General features: G+C 62.2%; 1 protein-coding gene across 1 annotated transcript in view; it reads left to right on the top strand.

Moving 5' to 3' along the window:
• The window catches only part of LOC133629274 (tenascin-X-like), a 72,193-nt gene that overhangs the window by 49,793 nt on the left and 3,252 nt on the right, over positions 1-19,148 (top strand). Inside the window, 4 exon segments of the mRNA XM_062019925.1 lie at positions 2,525-2,676; positions 6,733-6,829; positions 11,078-11,239; positions 12,277-12,440. Coding sequence (XP_061875909.1) covers positions 2,525-2,676; positions 6,733-6,829; positions 11,078-11,239; positions 12,277-12,440 — 575 coding nt within the window.

A 19,148-nucleotide genomic window follows, 5' to 3' on the forward strand; every position in this document is an offset into this window, starting at 1 on the left:
GGGAGTTTGGGGGTTAATGGAGTGGGGGGATTTGGGGGTTAATGGGATGGGAAGGGTCTGAGTTTGGGGGCTTAATGGGGGGGTTTAATGGGGGGAATCTGATTTTGGTGGGTTAATGGGGGGATTTGGGAGGTTAATGGGGTGGGGGTGGGAGTTTGGGAGGTAAATGGGGTGGGGGGATTTGGGGATTAATGGGATGGGGGATCTGAGTTTGGGGGTTAATGGGGGGATTTGGGGGGGTTTAATGGGGGAATCTGATTTTGGGGGGTTAATGGGGTGAGGGGGCTGAGTTTGGGGGTTAATGGGGTGAGGAGTGGGAGTTTGGGGGGTTAATGGGGGGTCTGAATTTGGGGGGTTAATGGGGTGAGGAGGATTTGAGGGTTAATGGGATGGGGGTGGGAGTTTGGGGGTTAATGGGGGATTTGGGGGATTTAATGGGGGGGTCTGAGTTTGAGGATTAACGGGGTGGGGGGATTTGGGGGTTAATGGTGTGGGATCTGAGTTTGGGGGGTTAATGGGGGGGTTCTGAATTTGGGGGCTTAATGGGGGTCTGAGTTTGGGGGTTAATGGGGGGATTTGGGGGGTTAATGGGGTGGGGGGTGGGAGTTTGGAGGATTAATGGGGTGGGGGGTCTGAGATTGGGGGGTTAATGGGGTGGGGGTGGGGGTTTAGGGGTTAATGGGGGGATTTGGGGGGTTTGATGGGGGAATCTGAGTTTGGGGGGTTAATGGGGTGGGAGGATTTGGGGGTTAATGGGATGGGGGGTGGGAGTTTGGTGGGTTAATGGGGTGGGGGTGGGGGTTTTAGGGGGTTAATGGGGGAATTTGGGGGGTTTAATGGGGGAATCTGAGTTTGGGGGGTTAATGGGGGGATTTGGGGGGTTAATGGGGTGGGGGGGCTGAGTTTGGAGGTTAATGGGTGGGGGGGACTGAGTTTGGGGGGTAAATGGGGGGGATTTGGGGGGTTTAATGGGGGGGTCTGAGTTTAGGGGGTTAATGGGGTGGGGGGAATTTGGGAGGTTAATTGGATGGGGGGGTCTGAGTTTGAGGGGTTAATGGGGGGGATTTGGGGGATTTAATGGGGGGAATCTGATTTTAGGGGGTTAATGGGGTGAGGGGGATTTGGGGAGTTTAATGGAGTGGGGGGTCTGAGTTTGGGAGGTTAATGGGGGGGTCTGAATTTGGGGGTTAATGGGGTGGGGGGGTGGAGTTTGGGGGATTAATGGGGGGGCTGAGTTTGAGGGGTAAATGGGGGGGATTTAGGGAGTTAATGGGATGGGGGGTCTGAGTTTGGGGGGTTAATGGGGTGGGAGGATTTGGGGGTTAATGGGATGGGGGGTGGGAGTTTGGTGGGTTAATGGGGTGGGGGTGGGGGTTTTAGGGGGTTAATGGGGGGATTTGGGGGGTTTAATGGGGGGATCTGAGTTTGGGGGGATAATGGGGGGGATTTGGGGGGTTTAATGGGGTGGGGGGTGGGAGTTTGGGGGGTTCATGGGGGGGCTGAGTTTGAGGGGTAAATGGGGGGATTTGGGGGGTTAATGGGGGGGTCTGAATTTGGGGGTTAATGGGGTGGGGGGTCTGAGTTTGGGGGGTAAATGGGGAGGATTTGGGGGGTTAATTGGATGGGGGGGCTGAGTTTGAAGGGTTAATGGGGGTCTGAGTTTGGGGGGGTAATGGGGGGGCTTTAGGGGTTTAATGGAGGGATCTGAGTTTTGGGGGGTAAATGGGGGGATTTGGGGGGTTTAATGGGGGGGTCTGAGTTTGGGGGATTAATGAGGTGGGGGGTCTGAGTTTGGGGGGTAAATGGGGGGGATTTGGGGGTTAATAGGGTGGGGGGTTCTGAGTTTGGGGGGTTAATGGGGAAGGGTTGGGAGTTTGGGGGTTAATGGGGGGGCTGAGTTTGAGGGGTAAATGGGGGGATTTGGGGGGTTTAATGGGGGGAATCTGATTTTGGAGGGTTAATGGGGTGGGGGGGATTTGGGGGGTTAATGGGGGGGTCTGAATTTGGGGGTTAATGGGGTGGGGGGAGTCTGAGTTTGGGGGGTAAATGGGGAGGATTAGGGGGGTTAATGGGGTGGGGGGCTGAGTTTGAAGGGTTACTGGGGTGTCTGAGTTTGGGGGGGTAATGGGGGGGCTTTGGGGGTTTAATGGAGGGATCTGAGTTTGGGGGGTAAATGGGGGGATTTGGGGGTTAATAGGGTGGGGGGTGGGAGTTTGGGGGCTTAATGGGGGGGTCTGAGTTTGGAGATTAATGGGGTGGGGGGATTTGGGGGTTAATGGGGTGTGGGGTGGGAGTTTTGGGGGGTTAATGGGGGGGGTCTGAGTTTGGGGAGTTGATGGGATGGGGGGGTCTGATTTTGGGGGTTAATGGGGTTTGGGGGTCTGGAGAGGGGTTAATGGGGTGTGTGTGGGGTCATTGATGGAGACACCCCAATGTGAGGGGTCCCCAAAGTTCTCTGGAGGGGTTCTGGGCTGGATTCTCACCCCCCTCCCTCCCTCCATCCCCTGGGTGTGTTGCCCCCCAGCTCCCCTCCCCTACTCCCACCCCCGGGACTGCGCCGAGGAGCAGCTCAACGGGCCCGGCCCCTCCCGCGAGACCCTCATCTTCCTCGGGGGGGACCCCGAGAGACCCCTCCGCGTCTACTGCGACATGGAGACCGACGGCGGCGGCTGGCTGGTGGGCACTGGGAGCACTGGGAGGCACTGGGAGCACTGGGAAGCGTCCAAGGGGGAGTTGGAGGGGGGGAAATGGGGGTCCTGGGGGGCACTGGGAGCACTGGGAGCACTGGGAGGTGTCCACGGGGGGGTTGGGGAGGGGGAAATGGGGGTCCTGGGGGGCACTGGGAGCACTGGGAGCACTGGGAGGCGTCCAACGGGGGGCTGGAGAGGGGGAAATGGGGGTGCTGGGGGGCACTGGGAGCACTGGGAAGGCACTGGGAGCACTGGGAGGCGTCCACAGGGGGGTTGGAGAGGGGGAAATGGGGGTCGTGGGGGGCACTGGGAAGGCACTGGGAGCACTGGGAGCACTGGGAGGCGTCCAAGGTGGAGTTGGAGGAGGGGAAATGGGGGTCCTGGGGGGCACTGGGAGCACTGGGAAGGCACTGGGAGCACTGGGAGGCGTCCACAAGGGGGTTGGGGAGGGGGAAATGGGGGTCCTGGGGGGCACTGGGAGCACTGGGAGCACTGGGAGGCGTCCACGAGGGGGTTGGAGGGGAGGAAATGGGGGTCCTGGGGGGCACTGGGAGCACTGGGAAGGCACTGGGAGCACTGGGAGGCGTCCACGGGGGGGTTGGAGGGGGGGAAATGGGGGCGAATGGGGGGCACTGGGGAGACCTGAGGGGCACTGGGAGTGAATGGGGAGCACTGGTGTCTGTACTGGGAGGCACTGGGAGTGAATGGGGAGCACTGGTGTCTGTACTGGGAGGCACTGGGAGTGAATGGGGGGCACTGGGAGTGAATGGGGGGCACTGGTGTCTGTACTGGGGGACACTGGGAGTGAATGGGGGGCACTGGGAGTGAATGGGGGCCACTGGTGTCTGTACTGGGAGGCACTGGGAGTGAATGGGGGGCACTGGGGAGATCTGAGGGTGCACTGGGAGTGAATGGGGGGGCACTGGTGTCTGTACTGGGAGGCACTGGGAGTGAATGGGGGGCACTGGGGAGATCTGGGGGGGGCACTGGGAGTGAATGGGGGGCACTGGGGGTGAATGGGGGGCACTGGTGTCTGTACTGGGGGGCACTGGTGTCTGTACTGGGGGGCACTGGGGAGATCTGGGGGTCACTGGGAGTGAATTGGGGGGGCACTGGGCAGACCTGAGGGGTCTATGGGGGGCACTGGGGAGATCTGAGGGTGCACTGGGAGTGAATGGGGGGGCACTGGTGTCTGTATTGGGAGGCACTGGGAGTGAATGGGGGGGCACTGGTGTCTGTACTGGGAGGCACTGGGAGTGAATGGGGAGCACTGGTGTCTGTACTGGGAGGCACTGGGAGTGAATGGGGAGCACTGGTGTCTGTACTGGGAGGCACTGGGAGTGAATGGGGAGCACTGGTGTCTGTACTGGGAGGCACTGGGAGTGAATGAGGGGCACTGGTGTCTGTACTGGGAGGCACTGGGAGTGAATGGGGGGCACTGGTGTCTGTACTGGGAGGCACTGGGAGTGAATGAGGGGCACTGGTGTCTGTACTGGGAGGCACTGGGAGTGAATGGGGGGCACTGGTGTCTGTACTGGGGGGCACTGGGAGTGAATGGGAGGTACTGGGGAGATCTGGGGGGGCACTGGGAGTGAATGGGGGGCACTGGGGGTGAATGGGGGGCACTGGTGTCTGTACTGGGAGGCACTGGGAGTGAATGGGGGGCACTGGGGGTGAATGTGGGGCACTGGTGTCTGTACTGGGAGGCACTGGGAGTGAATGGGAGGTACTGGGGAGATCTGGGGGGGGCACTGGGAGTGAATGGGGGGCACTGGGGGTGAATGTGGGGCACTGGTGTCTGTACTGGGGGACACTGGGAGTGAATGGGGGGCACTGGGAGTGAATGGGGGGCACTGGGGGTGAATGTGGGGCACTGGTGTCTGTACTGGGGGGCACTGGGAGTGAATGGGAGGTACTGGGGAGATCTGGGGGGGGCACTGGGAGTGAATGGGGGGCACTGGGGGTGAATGGGGGGCACTGGTGTCTGTACTGGGAGGCACTGGGAGTGAATGGGGGGCACTGGGGGTGAATGTGGGGCACTGGTGTCTGTACTGGGGGGCACTGGGGGTGAATGTGGGGCACTGGTGTCTGTACTGGGGGACACTGGGAGTGAATGGGGGGCACTGGTGTCTGTACTGGGAGGCACTGGGAGTGAATGGGGGGCACTGGGGAGATCTGAGGGTGCACTGGGAGTGAATGGGGGGGCACTGGTGTCTGTACTGGGAGGCACTGGGAGTGAATGGGGGGCACTGGGGAGATCTGGGGGGGCACTGGGAGTGAATGGGGGGCACTGGGGGTGAGTGGGGGGCACTGGTGTCTGTACTGGGGGACACTGGGAGTGAATGGGGGGCACTGGGAGTGAATGGGGGGCACTGGGGAGATCTGGGGGGGCACTGGGAGTGAATGGGGGGCACTGGGGGTGAGTGGGGGGCACTGGTGTCTGTACTGGGGGACACTGGGAGTGAATGGGGGGCACTGGGAGTGAATGGGGGCCACTGGTGTCTGTACTGGGAGGCACTGGGAGTGAATGGGGGGCACTGGGGAGATCTGAGGGTGCACTGGGAGTGAATGGGGGGGCACTGGTGTCTGTACTGGGAGGCACTGGGAGTGAATGGGGGGCACTGGGGAGATCTGGGGGGGGCACTGGGAGTGAATGGGGGGCACTGGGGGTGAATGGGGGGCACTGGTGTCTGTACTGGGGGGCACTGGGGAGATCTGGGGGTCACTGGGAGTGAATTGGGGGGGCACTGGGCAGACCTGAGGGGTCTATGGGGGGCACTGGGGAGATCTGGGGGGGCACTGGGAGTGAATGGGGGGCACTGGGGAGATCTGAGGGTGCACTGGGAGTGAATGGGGGGGCACTGGTGTCTGTACTGGGAGGCACTGGGAGTGAATGGGGAGCACTGGTGTCTGTACTGGGAGGCACTGGGAGTGAATGGGGGGCACTGGTGTCTGTACTGGGGGGTACTGGGAGTGAATGGGGGCCACTGGTGTCTGTACTGGGAGGCACTGGGAGTGAATGGGGAGCACTGTTGTCTGTACTGGGGGGCACTGGGAGTGAATGGGGGGGCACTGGTGTCTGTACTGGGAGGCACTGGGAGTGAATGGGGAGCACTGGTGTCTGTACTGGGAGGCACTGGGAGTGAATGGGGGGGCACTGGTGTCTGTACTGGGGGGCACTGGGAGTGAATGGGGGGCACTGGTGTCTGTACTGGGGGACACTGGGAGTGAATGGGGGGCACTGGGAGTGAATGGGGGCCACTGGTGTCTGTACTGGGAGGCACTGGGAGTGAATGGGGGGCACTGGGGAGATCTGAGGGGCACTGGGGAGATCTTGGGGGGGCACTGGGAGTGAGTGGGGGGGCACTGGGGGTGAATGGGGGGGCACTGGTGTCTGTACTGGGAGGCACTGGGAGTGAATGGGGGGCACTGGGGAGATCTGAGGGGCACTGGGGAGATCTTGGGGGGGCACTGGGAGTGAGTGGGGGGGCACTGGGGGTGAATGGGGGGCCACTGGTGTCTGTACTGGGAGGCACTGGGAGTGAATGGGGGGCACTGGGGAGATCTGGGGGGGCACTGGGAGTGAATGGGGGGGCACTGGGGAGATCTGGGGGGGCACTGGGAGTGAATGGGGGGCACTGGGGAGATCTGAGGGGCACTGGGGAGATCTTGGGGGGGCACTGGGAGGGAGTGGGGGGGCACTGGGGGTGAATGGGGGGCACTGGTGTCTGTACTGGGGGGCACTGGGAGTAAATGGGAGGCACTGGGGAGATCTAGGGGGGCACTGGAGGTGGGGGGGGCACTGGGAGTAAATGGGAGGCACTGGGGAGATCTAGGGGGGCACTGGGGAGATCTGGGGGGGCACTGGGAGCCAATGGGAGGCACTGGTGTCTGTACTGGGAGGCACTGGGAGTCTGAGTGGTCCCTGCAGAGCATCGAGGAGCCCAGGCTGTGGGGGGGCTCTATGGGATGGGGGGGTCAATGGGGGGGGGGGTCGGTGGGTTTTGGGGTCCCCCCTTTATCCTCCCCCACCCCCCCCAAGGTGTTCCAGCGGCGCCAGGACGGGGGCACCGACTTCTGGCGGGACTGGGACCAGTATGCGGCGGGGTTTGGCAACACCAGCGGCGAGTTCTGGCTCGGTGCGGCACTGGGGCGGCTCTTGGGGTCCCCAAGGGGGTTCTTGGGGTCCCTACAAGGCTTATTGGGGTCCCCACAGAGGATATCGGGGTGCCAGGGGTGTTACTGGGGACCCTGAGGGAGCACTGGAGGGTCCTGGGGGTTACTGGGGTCCCTACAAGGGATATTGGGGTCCCCACAAGGGATATTGGGGTCCCTACAAGGGATATTGGGGTCCCCACAAGGGATATTGGGGTCCCAGAGGGGATATTGGGGTCCCCACGAGGGATATTGGGGTCCCCACAAGGGATATTGGGGTCCCAGAGGGGATATTGGGGTCCCCACGAGGGATATTGGGGTCCCCACAAGGGATATTGGGGTCCCAGAGGGGATATTGGGGTTCCCACAAGGTATATTGGGGTCCCAGAAGGGATATTGGGGTCCCCACAAGGGATTTTGGGATCTAAGTAGCATTACTGAGGACCCCAAGAGGGTTTTTGGGGTCCCTACAAGGTATATTGGGATCCCCAAGGGGGTTATTGGGGTCCCTACAAGGGATATTGGGGTCCCCCTAAGGGATATTGGGGTGCCAGAGGGGATATTGGGGTCCCCCTAAGGGATATTGGGGTGCCAGAGGGGATATTGGGGTCCCTATAAGGGATATTGGGGTGCCAGGAGTGTTCCTGGGGACCTTAAAGGAGCATTTGAGATCCCCCAAAGGGAAATTGGGGTCCCAGAGGGGTTATTGGGGTCCCCACAAGGGATATTGGGCTCCTAGAGGAGATATTGGGGTCCCCACAGGGGATATTGGGGTCCCTACAAGATATATTGGGGTCCCAGAGGGGATATTGGGGTCCTCACAAGGGATATTGGGGTCCCAGAGGGGATATTGGGGTCCCTACAAGGTATATTGGGGTCCCCTTAAGGGATATTGGGGTCCCCAAGGGGGTTATTGGGGTCCCCACAAGGGATATTGGGGTCTCAGAGGGGAAATTGGGGTCCCAGAGGGGATATTGGGATCCCCTTAAGGGATATTGGGGTCCCCAAGGGGGTTATTGGGGTTCCCACAAGGGATATTGGGGTCCCAGGGGGGATATTGGGGTCCCTACAAGGGATATTGGGGTTCCCACAAGGGATATTGGGGTCCCAGAGGAGATATTGGGGTCTCCACAAGGGATATTGGGGTCCCAGAGGGGTTATTGGGGTCCTCTTAAGGGATATTGGGGTCCCAGAGGGGTTATTGGGGTCCCCACAAGGTATATTGGGGTCCCTACAAGGGATATTGGGGTCCCAGGGGGGTATTGGGGTCCCCTTAAGGGATATTGGGGTCCCAGAGGGGGTATTGGGATCCCCACAAGGGATATTGGGGTCCCAGAGGGGTTATTGGGGTCCTCTTAAGGGATATTGGGGTCCCAGAGGGGTTATTGGGGTCCCCACAAGGTATATTGGGGTCCCAGAGGGGATATTGGGGTCCTCACAAGGGATATGGGGGTCCCTACAAGGTATATTGGGGTCCCAGAGTGGATATTGGGGTCCCAGAGGGGATATTGGGGTCCTCACAAGGGATATTGGGGTCCCCACAAGGTATAGTGGGGTCCCAGAGGGGATATTGGGGTCCCCACAAGGGATATTGGGGTCCCAGAGTGGATATTGGGGTCTCAGAGGGGATATTGGGGTCCCTAAAAGGGATATTGGGATCCCCACGAGGGATATTGGGGTCCCAGAGGGGTTATTGGGGTCCCCACAAGGGATATTGGGGTCCCAGAGGGGATATTGGGGTGCCAGAGGGGATATTGGGGTCCCCACAGGGGATATTGGGGTCCCCATAAAAGATATTGGGGTCCCAGAGGGGATATTGGGGTCCCTACAAGGGATATTGGGGTCCCCACAAGGGATATTGGGGTCCCCTTAAGGGATATTGGGGACCCAGAGGGGATATTGGGGTCCCTACAAGGGATATTGGGGTCCCCTTAAGGGATATTGGGGACCCAGAGGGGATATTGGGGTCCCTACAAGGGATATTGGGGTCTCAGAGGGGATATTGGGATCCCCACAAGGGATATTGGGGTCCCCATAAAAGATATTGGGGTCCCAGAGGGGATACTGGGGTCCCTACAAGGGATATTGGGGTCCCCAGAAGGGATATTGGGGTCTCAGAGGGGATATTGGGGTCCCCATAAAAGATATTGGGGTCCCAGAGGGGATATTGGGGTCCCTACAAGGTATATTGGGGTCCCCACAAGGGATATTGGGGTCCCCTTAAGGGATATTGGGGTCCCAGAGGGGATATTGGGGTCCCAGGGGGGTATTGGGGTCCCTTTAAGAGATATTGGGGTCCCAGGGGGGTATTGGGGTCCCCACAAGGGATATTGGGGTCCCAGAGGGGTTATTGGGGTCCCCACAAGGGATATTGGGGTCCCTACAAGGGATATTGGGGTCCCAGGGGGGTATTGGGGTCCCCTTAAGGGATATTGGGGTCCCAGAGGGGGTATTGGGATCCCCACAAGGGATATTGGGGTCCCAGAGGGGTTATTGGGGTCCCCACAAGGGATATTGCGGTCCCCAAGGGGGTTATTGGGGTTCCCACAAGGGATATTGGGGTCCCAGAGTGGATATTGGGGTCTCAGAGGGGATATTGGGGTGCCAGAGGGGATATTGGGGTCCCCACAAGGGATATTGGGGTCTCAGAGGGGAAATTGGGGTCCCAGAGGGGATATTGGGATCCCCTTAAGGGATATTGGGGTCCCCAAGGGGGTTATTGGGGTTCCCACAAGGGATATTGGGGTCCCTAAAAGGGATATTGGGGTTCCCACAAGGGATATTGGGGTCCCTAAAAGGGATATTGGGGTTCCCACAAGGGATATTGGGTCTCTGTGGGTTTTTTGGGGTCCCCACGAGGGATATTGGAGTTCCAGAGGGGTTTTTGGGGTCTCAGGGGGTTATGGGGGGGGAGGATGGAAACCCACTTTTGGGGGGTCCCTGATGTCCGGGGGGGTGTCATGTGGGAGGGGGGGGTCCCCTCACTTTAGGGGGGTCCTTGAACTCTGGGGGGTGTCATGGGGGGAGTCTCGGGTGTGGGGGGGTCCCTCACTTTCGGGGGGGGGGTCCAGGATGCCGAGGGGGGTGTCATGGGGGGATCCCTACTTTTTGGGGGGTCCCTGATGCCGGGGGGGGGACCCTGGGAGGGGGATCCCTCACTTTGGGGGGGGGGGGTCCCCGATGCCGAGGGGGTGTCATGGGGGGGATCCCTCACTTTAGGGGGGGTCCCCGATGCCAGGGGGGTGTCATGGGGGGGTCCCTAGTTTTGGGGGGGTCCCCGATGCCTGGGGGTGTCATGGGGGGGGTCCCTCAATTTGGGGGGTGTCCCCGATGCCAGGGGGGTGTCATGGGGGGGTCCCTAGTTTTGGGGGGGTCCCCGATCCTGGGGGGGTGTCATGGGGGGGGGGGTCCCTCGCTTTAGGGGGGGTCCCCGATGTCAGAGGGTGTCACGGGGGGGGATCCATCACTTTTGGGGGGGTCCAGGATGCTGAGGGGGTGCCTGGGAGGGGGATCCCTCACTTTGGGGGGGGGGGTTCCCGATGCCAGGGGGGGTGTCATGGGGGGGGATCCCTACTTTTGGGGGGGGTCCAGGATGCTGAGGGGGTGCCTGGGAGGGGGGATCCCTCACTTTGGGGGTCCCAGATACCCAGGGATGTCATGGGGGGGGTCCCTCACTTTAGGGGGTGTCCCCGATGCCGGGGGGGTGTCATGGGGGAGAGCCTTACTTTTGGGGGGGTCCCCTATGCCGGGGGGTGTCATGGGGGGGGATCCCTCACTTTTGGGGGGATCCTCGATGCCCGGGGGGTGTCATGTGAGGCGATCCCTCACTTTTGGGGGGTGTCCCCGATGCCAGGGGGGTGTCATGGGGGGGTCCCTAGTTTTGGGGGGGTCCCCGATCCTGGGGGGGTGTCATGGGGGGGGGGGGTCCCTCGCTTTAGGGGGGGTCCCCGATGTCAGAGGGTGTCACGGGGGGGGATCCATCACTTTTGGGGGGGTCCAGGATGCTGAGGGGGTACCTGGGAGGGGGGTCCCTCACTTTTGGGGGGGTCCCCGATGCCGGGGGGTGTCATGGGGGGGGATCCCTACTTTTGGGGGGGGGTCCCCGATGCTGAGGGGCTGCCTGGGCGGGGGGGGGTCTCTCACTTTGGGGGGGTCCCCGATGCCGGGGCGTGCCTGGGGGCGGGGGGGGGTCCCTGTTTTTGGGGGGCCGCTGTGACGGGGGCTCCGCGCAGGGAACGACGCGCTGCACGCGCTGACCTGGGGCCGCCCCACGGAGCTGCGCGTGGAGCTGCGCACGCGCCACGAGCGCGCCTTCGCCCGGTACCGGCACTTCAGCGTGGCGGGGCCCGGCCAGCACTACCGGCTGCGGCTCGGCGCCTACAGCGGCACCGCGGGTACGGGGCGGGCTGCGGGGCTGCGGGGGGTGCGGGGGGCGCGGGGGCTGCAGGGGATGCACGGGCTGCACGGGATGCACGGGATGCAGGGGGTGCACGGGATGCACGGGCTGCAGGGGCTGCACGGGATGCAGGGGGTGCACGGGCTGCAGGGATGCACGGGATGCAGGGGATGCACGGGATGCACGGGATGCAGGGGGTGCAGGGCTGCACGGGATGCATGGGATGCATGGACTGCACGGGCTGCAGGGGCTGCAGGGATGCAGGGGATGCACGGGCTTCAGGGGCTGCAGGGCTGCACGGGATGCAGGGGCTGGGAGGGGGCTGCACGGGCTGCAGGGCTGCATGGGATGCATGGGCTGCACGGGTTGCATGGGCTGCACGGGTTGCAGGGGCTGCAGGGGGTGCAGGGGATGCAGGGATGCACAGGCTGCAGGGGATGGGAGGGGACTGCACGGGCTGCAGGGCTGCATGGGATGCATGGGCTGCACGGTTTGCAGGGGCTGCACTGGTTGCAGGGGCTGCATGGGCTGCACAGGCTGCAGGGGCTGCACAGGCTGCAGGGGGCTGCATGGGCTGCAGTGGCTTCAGGGCTGCAGGGGCTGCACTGGCTGCAGGGGCTGCAGGGGCTGAAGGGGGCTTGGAGGGGGCTGGAAGTGGTTTGAGGGGGCTTGATGGGACTGGGAGGGGTTTTGAGGGGCTGGGAGGGGGTTGAGGGGGCTGAGAGAGGTTTTGAGGGGGCTGGGAGGGGGCTGGGAGGGGGCTTGGAGGGGTTGAGGGGGCTGAGTGGGGTTTTGAGGGGGCTGGGAGGGGGCTTGAGGGGTCTGGGAGGGGGCTTTAGATGGTTTGAGGGGGCTGGGAGGGGGCTTGAGGGGTCTGGGATGGGTCTTGGGGAGTCTGGGAGGGGTCTTGAGGGAGCTTGAGGTGGTTTGAGGGGTCTGGGAGGGGGCTTAACGAGGCTTCAGGGGGCTTGAGGGATGTGGGAGGCGTGTGGGAGGCGTGTGGGGGTGCCAGGGCTGTGACTGGTGCCCCCGCAGGGGACGCTCTCTCCTACCACTCGGGCAGCCCCTTCTCCACCCGGGACCGGGACCCCCGCGGCCGCCCCAGGCCCTGCGCCGTGGCCTACACGGGGGGCTGGTGGTACCACAACTGCCACTATGCCAACCTCAACGGGCGCTACGACACGAACCGCGACCACCAGGCACGGAGCCGCGCCACCGGCAGCCACTGGCAGCTCTGGGGAGCTGTGGGGAGCTGTGGGCATCAATGGGGAGCTGTGGGGAGCTGTGGGCATCATGGGCATCCATGGGGAGCTGTGGGGAGCCATGGGCATCAGTGGGGAGCTGTGGGGAGCTGTGGGGAGCAGGGGCACCAGTGGGGAGCCATGGGGAGCTGTGGGCATCATGGGCATCCATGGGGAGCTGTGGGGAGCTGTGGGCATCATGGGGAGCTGTGGGGAGCTGTGGGGAGCTGTGGGCATCATGGGGAGCTGTGGGGAGCTGTGGGGAGCTGTGGGCATCATGGGTATCAATGGGGAGCTGTGGGGAGTTGTGGGCATCATGGGCATCCATGGGGAGCTGTGGGGAGCTGTGGGCATCATGGGCATCCATGGGGAGCTGTGGGGAGCTGTGGGCATCATGGGGAGCTGTGGGGAGCTGTGGGGAGCTGTGGGCATCATGGGTATCAATGGGGAGCTGTGGGGAGTTGTGGGCATCATGGGCATCCATGGGGAGCTGTGGGCATCAATGGGGAGCTGTGGGGAGTTGTGGGCATCATGGGCATCAATGGGGAGCTGTGGGGAGTTGTGGGCAGCAGGGGCACCAGTGGGGAGCCATGGGGAGCTGTGGGCATCATGGGCATCCATGGGGAGCTGTGGGGAGCTGTGGGCATCATGGGCATCAATGGGGAGCTGTGGGGAGCCATGGGCATCAGTGGGGAGCTGTGGGGAGCTGTGGGCAGCAGGGGCACCAGTGGGGAGCCATGGGGAGCTGTGGGCATCATGGGCATCCATGGGGAGCTGTGGGGAGTTGTGGGCATCATGGGCATCCATGGGGAGCTGTGGGGAGCTGTGGGCATCATGGGGAGCTGTGGGGAGCTGTGGGGAGCTGTGGGCATCATGGGTATCAATGGGGAGCTGTGGGGAGTTGTGGGCATCATGGGCATCCATGGGGAGCTGTGGGCATCAATGGGGAGCTGTGGGGAGTTGTGGGCATCATGGGCATCAATGGGGAGCTGTGGGGAGTTGTGGGCAGCAGGGGCACCAGTGGGGAGCCATGGGGAGCTGTGGGCATCATGGGCATCCATGGGGAGCTGTGGGGAGCTGTGGGCATCATGGGCATCAATGGGGAGCTGTGGGGAGCCATGGGCATCAGTGGGGAGCTGTGGGGAGCTGTGGGCAGCAGGGGCACCAGTGGGGAGCCATGGGGAGCTGTGGGCATCATGGGCATCCATGGGGAGCTGTGGGGAGTTGTGGGCATCATGGGCATCAGTGGGGAGCTGTGGGGAGCTGTGGGCATCATGGGGAGCTGTGGGGAGCTGTGGGGAGTTGTGGGCATCATGGGTATCAATGGGGAGCTGTGGGGAGTTGTGGGCATCATGGGCATCCATGGGGAGCTGTGGGCATCAATGGGGAGCTGTGGGGAGTTGTGGGCATCATGGGCATCCATGGGGAGCTGTGGGGAGTTGTGGGCAGCAGGGGCACCAGTGGGGAGCCATGGGGAGCTGTGGGCATCATGGGCATCCATGGGGAGCTGTGGGGAGCTGTGGGCATCATGGGCATCAATGGGGAGCTGTGGGGAGCCATGGGCATCAGTGGGGAGCTGTGGGGAGCTGTGGGCAGCAGGGGCACCAGTGGGGAGCCATGGGGAGCTGTGGGCATCATGGGCATCCATGGGGAGCTGTGGGGAGCTGTGGGCATCATGGGCATCAGTGGGGAGCTGTGGGGAGCTGTGGGCATCATGGGGAGCTGTGGGGAGCTGTGGGGAGCTGTGGGGAGCTGTGGGCATCATGGGTATCAATGGGGAGCTGTGGGGAGTTGTGGGTATCATGGGCATCCATGGGGAGCTGTGGGGAGCTGTGGGCATCATGGGCATCCATGGGGAGCTGTGGGGAGCTGTGGGCATCATGGGCATCAGTGGGGAGCTGTGGGGAGCTGTGGGGAGCTGTGGGCATCATGGGTATCCATGGGGAGCCATGGGGAGCTGTGGGCATCATGGGCATCAGTGGGGAGCTGTGGGGAGCTGTGGGCATCATGGGGAGCTGTGGGGAGCTGTGGGGAGCTGTGGGCATCATGGGTATCCATGGGGAGCTGTGGGGAGTTGTGGGCATCATGGGCATCCATGGGGAGCTGTGGGCATCATGGGCATCCATGGGGAGCTGTGGGGAGCTGTGGGCAGCAGGGGCACCAGTGGGGAGCCATGGGGAGCTGTGGGCATCATGGGCATCCATGGGGAGCTGTGGGGAGCTGTGGGCATCATGGGCATCCATGGGGAGCTGTGGGGAGCTGTGGGCATCATGGGGAGCTGTGGGGAGCTGTGGGGAGCTGTGGGCATCATGGGTATCAATGGGGAGCTGTGGGGAGTTGTGGGCATCATGGGCATCCATGGGGAGCTGTGGGCATCAATGGGGAGCTGTGGGGAGTTGTGGGCATCATGGGTATCAATGGGGAGCTGTGGGGAGTTGTGGGCATCATGGGCATCCATGGGGAGCTGTGGGGAGCTGTGGGCATCATGGGCATCCATGGGGAGCTGTGGGGAGTTGTGGGCATCATGGGCATCAGTGGGGAGCTGTGGGGAGCTGTGGGCATCATGGGGAGCTGTGGGGAGCTGTGGGGAGCTGTGGGGAGCTGTGGGCATCATGGGTATCAATGGGGAGCTGTGGGGAGTTGTGGGCATCATGGGCATCCATGGGGAGCTGTGGGCATCAATGGGGAGCTGTGGGGAGTTGTGGGCATCATGGGCATCAATGGGGAGCTGTGGGGAGTTGTGGGCAGCAGGGGCACCAGTGGGGAGCCATGGGGAGCTGTGGGCATCATGGGCATCCATGGGGAGCTGTGGGGAGCTGTGGGCATCATGGGCATCAATGGGGAGCTGTGGGGAGCCATGGGCATCAGTGGGGAGCTGTGGGGAGCTGTGGGCAGCAGGGGCACCAGTGGGGAGCCATGGGGAGCTGTGGGCATCATGGGCATCCATGGGGAGCTGTGGGGAGCTGTGGGCATCATGGGCATCAGTGGGGAGCTGTGGGGAGCTGTGGGCATCATGGGGAGCTGTGGGGAGCTGTGGGGAGCTGTGGGGAGCTGTGGGCATCATGGGTATCAATGGGGAGCTGTGGGGAGTTGTGGGTATCATGGGCATCCATGGGGAGCTGTGGGGAGCTGTGGGCATCATGGGCATCAGTGGGGAGCTGTGGGGAGCTGTGGGCATCATGGGGAGCTGTGGGGAGCTGTGGGGAGCTGTGGGCATCATGGGTATCCATGGGGAGCTGTGGGGAGTTGTGGGCATCATGGGCATCCATGGGGAGCTGTGGGCATCATGGGCATCCATGGGGAGCTGTGGGGAGTTGTGGGCATCATGGGCATCAGTGGGGAGCTGTGGGGAGCTGTGGGCATCATGGGGAGCTGTGGGGAGCTGTGGGGAGCTGTGGGCATCATGGGTATCAATGGGGAGCTGTGGGGAGTTGTGGGCATCATGGGCATCCATGGGGAGCTCTGGGGAGCTGTGGGCATCATGGGCATCCATGGGGAGCTGTGGGGAGTTGTGGGCATCATGGGCATCCATGGGGAGCTCTGGGGAGCTGTGGGCATCATGGGGAGCTGTGGGGAGCTGTGGGGAGCTGTGGGGAGCTGTGGGCATCATGGGTATCAATGGGGAGCTGTGGGGAGTTGTGGGCATCATGGGCATCCATGGGGAGCTGTGGGGAGCTGTGGGGAGCCATGGGCATCAGTGGGGAGCTGTGGGGAGCTGTGGGCATCAGTGGGGAGCTGTGGGGAGTTGTGGGCATCATGGGCATCAATGGGGAGCTGTGGGGAGCTGTGGGGAGCCATGGGCATCAATGGGGAGCTGTGGGGAGCTGTGGGCATCATGGGCATCAATGGGGAGCTGTGGGGAGTTGTGGGCATCATGGGCATCCATGGGGAGCTGTGGGCATCATGGGGATCAATGGGGAGCTGTGGGGAGCTGTGGGCATCATGGGCATCCATGGGGAGCTGTGGGGAGCTGTGGGCATCATGGGCATCAGTGGGGAGCCATGGGGAGCTGTGGGCATCATGGGTATCCATGGGGAGCTGTGGGGAGCTGTGGGGAGCCATGGGCATCCATGGGGAGCTGTGGGGAGCTGTGGGCATCATGGGCATCCATGGGGAGCTGTGGGGAGCTGTGGGGAGCCATGGGCATCCATGGGGAGCTGTGGGCATCATGGGCATCAATGGGGACCTGTGGGGAGCTGTGGGCATCCATGGGGAGCTGTGGGCATCAGGAGCATCAATGGGAAGCCATGGGCACCTCTAGGCACTACTGGGCACCTATGGGGACCTGAGGGGTCATGGGCACCAAGGGTCATCTATATGGACTCATGGGCATCTATAGGGACTGATGGAGTCCTAAGGGGCACCTATGGGGAGCCATGGGCACCAGCAGGCACCTATGGGGGCAATGGGCACCTATGGGAACCTGTGGGACTGATGGACACCTATGGGGACTGATGGGCACTTATGGGGGCAATGAGCACCTATGGGGGCTGATGAGCAACAATGGGCACCAGTGGACACCTATGGGCACCTACGGGGGCAATGGGCACTTATGGGGGCTGATGGGCACCTATGGACACCTATGGGCACCTATGGGGGCAATGGGCACCTGTGGGGACTGATGGACACCTATGGGCACCAATGGGCATCTATGGGGGCAATGGGCACTTATGGGGACTCATGGGCACCTATGGGCACCAAGGGGCACCTATGGGGACTGATGGGCACCTTTGGACACCAATGGGCACTTATGGGGGCAATGGGCACCTATGGGGGCTGATGAGCACCAGTGGACATCTATGGGCACCAATGGGCACCTATGGGGACAATTGGCATCTGTGGGGACTGATGGGCACCTATGGGCACCAATGGGCACTTATGGGGACTGATGGGCACCTATGGACACCAATGGGCACCTATGGGGGAAATGGGCACCTATGGGGACTGATGAGCACCTATGGGCACCAATGGGCACTTATGGGGACTGATGGGCACCTATGGGCACCAATGGGCACTTATGGGGACTGATGGGCACCTATGGACACCAATGGGCACCTATGGGGGAAATGGGCACCTATGGGGACTGATGAGCACCTATGGGCACCAAAGGGCACCTATGGGGACAATGGGCACCTGTGGGGACTGAAGAGCACCAGTGGGCACCAATGGGCACTTATGGGGACTGATGGGCACCTATGGACACCAATGGGCACCTATGGGGGAAATGGGCACCTATGGGGACTGATGAGCACCTATGGGCACCAATGGGCACTTATGGGGACTGATGGGCACCTATGGGCACCAATGGGCACTTATGGGGACTGATGGGCACCTATGGACACCAATGGGCACCTATGGGGGAAATGGGCACCTATGGGGACTGATGAGCACCTATGGGCACCAAAGGGCACCTATGGGGACAATGGGCACCTGTGGGGACTGAAGAGCACCAGTGGGCACCTATGGGCACCTATGGGGGCAATGGGCACCTGTGGGGACTGATGGGCACCTATGGGCACCAATGGGCATCTATGGGGGCAATGGGCACTTATGGGGACTGATGGGCACCTATGGGCACCTATGGGGGAAATGGGCACCTATGGGGACTGATGAGCACCAGTGGACATCTATGGGCACCAATGGGCACCTATGGGGACAATGGGCACCTGTGGGGACTGAAGAGCACCAGTGGGCACCAATGGACACCAATGGGCACCTATGGGGACAATGGGCACCTGTGGGGACTGATGAGCACCTATGGACACCAATGGACACCTATGGGGGCAATGGGCACCTGTGGGGCCTGATGGGCACCTATGGACACCAATGGGCACCTGTCGGGGCAATGGGCACTTATGGGGGCTGATGGGCACCTATGGACACCAATGGGCACCTATCGGGGCAATGGGCACTTATGGGGGCTGATGGGCACCTATGGGCACCAAGGGGCACCTATGGGGACTGATGGGCACCTATGGGCACCAAGGGGCACCTATGGGGACTGATGGGCACCTATGGACACGAATGGGCACCTATGGGGGAAATGGGCACTTGTGGGGACTGATGGGCACCAATGGGCACCTATGGGGGCAATGGGCATCTGTGGGGACTGATGGGCACCAATGGGCACCTATGGGGGAAATGGGCACCTATGGGGACTGATGAGCACCAGTGGACATCTATGGGCACCAATGGGCACCTATGGGGACAATGGGCACCTGTGGGGACTGAAGAGCACCAGTGGGCACCAATGGGCACCTATGGGCACCTATGGGCACCTATGGGGACAATGGGCACCTGTGGGGACTGAAGAGCACCAGTGGGCACCAATGGGCACCTATGGGCACCTATGGGCACCTATGGGGACAATGGGCACCTGTGGGGACTGATGAGCACCTATGGACACCAATGGACACCTATGGGGGCAATGGGCACCTGTGGGGCCTGATGGTCACCTATGGACACCAATGGGCACCTATCGGGGCAATGGGCACTTATGGGGGCTGATGGGCACCTATGGACACCAATGGGCACCTATCGGGGCAATGGGCACTTATGGGGGCTGATGGGCACCTATGGGCACCAAGGGGCACCTATGGGGACTGATGGGCACCTATGGACACCAATGGGCACCTATGGGGGAAATGGGCACCTATGGGGACTGAA

The sequence above is a fragment of the Colius striatus genome, unplaced genomic scaffold (assembly GCF_028858725.1).
Source record: "Colius striatus isolate bColStr4 unplaced genomic scaffold, bColStr4.1.hap1 scaffold_35, whole genome shotgun sequence".
Lineage (NCBI taxonomy): Eukaryota > Metazoa > Chordata > Aves > Coliiformes > Coliidae > Colius > Colius striatus.